Source organism: Sinocyclocheilus rhinocerous, unplaced genomic scaffold, assembly GCF_001515625.1.
Source record: "Sinocyclocheilus rhinocerous isolate Xijiao unplaced genomic scaffold, SAMN03320098_v1.1 scaffold974, whole genome shotgun sequence".
Classification (NCBI taxonomy): domain Eukaryota; kingdom Metazoa; phylum Chordata; class Actinopteri; order Cypriniformes; family Cyprinidae; genus Sinocyclocheilus; species Sinocyclocheilus rhinocerous.
In genome coordinates, this window is record NW_015627262.1 from 818,117 (window position 1) to 819,670 (window position 1,554).

Genomic DNA, 1,554 nt, shown 5'->3' on the forward strand with positions numbered 1-1,554 from the left:
CTTCACGACATGGCGGCAGCAACAATACTACAGCGAGAATAAAAGTTACGCCTTCTTTTATAAAGAATATCTCTTTGGATTTGAGACTTTAGTCTTTGCAACTTTACAGATCTTCTTTATGCACCAAGAGCTTGTAACACTCCAAAGAGAAAGGAAAAATTGAAATCGCATCATATGACCCCTTTAAGAGACCAAGACACAAGGAGGTTACAGGACTGCAGGGCTGCTGAACGCAACACTTCTTGTCATGTTGCCCATAGCACTGCCTTCATCGCACAGAGTAATGTAGTACTGGCTTATGTAAGCAACCATCATACCCCTTATCAGCAAATGTTTAACTTACAATCAATAGAAACTAGTCATTTGTACTTATGAAATTGACATATGAGTCTGGTCTGGTGAGAATAGAAATAGGACTGAGTAGACATTGTGAATGTGTTGAAAGTGTATTCCTATACACTTTGATTTAAAAGTTGTTTTTGAATGAAATTATTACTTTTATTCATGAAGGATGCATTGAATTGATCAGTGACATTAACGAAGACATCTATATTGTTACCAAAGATTTCTGTTTCATAGAAATTCCAGGAAGTTAACAAATCGTTGGAGACCAGCGGCTGAACTCTTGACATTGAAAAAGCTGCATGAGTTGAAGCGTGGCATTAAATTGAAGTATGCAGAACAGAGTGAATGTGAAAAGCACCATACAGGGGTTAAGAGAAAGATGAGTGACCCAGGGAGAGAGAGAGAGAGACGAAACGAAACAGTACCCTGATGTTAAATCACTACACCGCGGTTGTCCTCGCCAATTGAGTCCCTTTCATTTGTATTGTGGTGTGTTAATGAGTGCTATCTGGCAGCAAGGGCTCTAAGCAGCGGGGCTTTGGCAAAGGCAGCACCTCCCTGCGGTACACATTGATTCATCTGATGCCCATTTTACTGATAATGAGTTCGATAAGCCCTTTATGTGTCACCAAATGCATCTTTGATTAGAATCCTCCTCTTGCCCTTTTGTTCAAAACTCTGTCTTTGTTCTTTCAGAGATGAATGATGTTTCCCTTTGTGATGTGAAGTCCTGGAAAGGCCTTACAGAATTACGCAATTTAATCACATCTTTTATAAATCAAAGGTTCCTTGTCATGGTCTCGTTGGTCAGAACTGCCTCGAGGTTCTTATAAATTGGTTCTAATAAATTGAAAATGCACATGAATTCTGGTTTATAGTTTGCTCAAAAATGATAGATTATTCAAAAATGTAAAAAAAAAACAACAACCAAAAAAAACCTCGAATTATTACTATTAATAATGTAAATGTATGCAGTATATTTATTATTATTTACTCACTCCCTTGTTGTTCTAAACCAGTGTTGTTATTGTTAACTAAAACTTAAACTAATAAATACTAAATTAATTAAAATATTTTTTGGTAATTGAAATAAAGCTGAAATAATGAAATATGAATATTAGATAAAAAAACTAAAATGCTAAAAATAAATAAATAGAAATATAAAATTAATTTGTGGCAACTGGTTCATCAGTTTAACAGTGAATATGA

General features: G+C 35.3%; 1 protein-coding gene across 1 annotated transcript in view; it reads left to right on the plus strand.

The window, feature by feature from the left end:
- LOC107726764 (lipoma HMGIC fusion partner homolog) overlaps nucleotides 1–1,200 on the plus strand; it is a 9,338-nt gene extending 8,138 nt beyond the window's left edge. The window contains exon 3 of the mRNA XM_016536451.1: nucleotides 1,042–1,200. Coding sequence (XP_016391937.1) covers nucleotides 1,042–1,178 — 137 coding nt within the window. The 3' untranslated portion in view covers nucleotides 1,179–1,200. The remainder of the gene's footprint in view (nucleotides 1–1,041) is intronic.
- The last annotated feature ends 354 nt before the right edge of the window (nucleotides 1,201–1,554 follow it).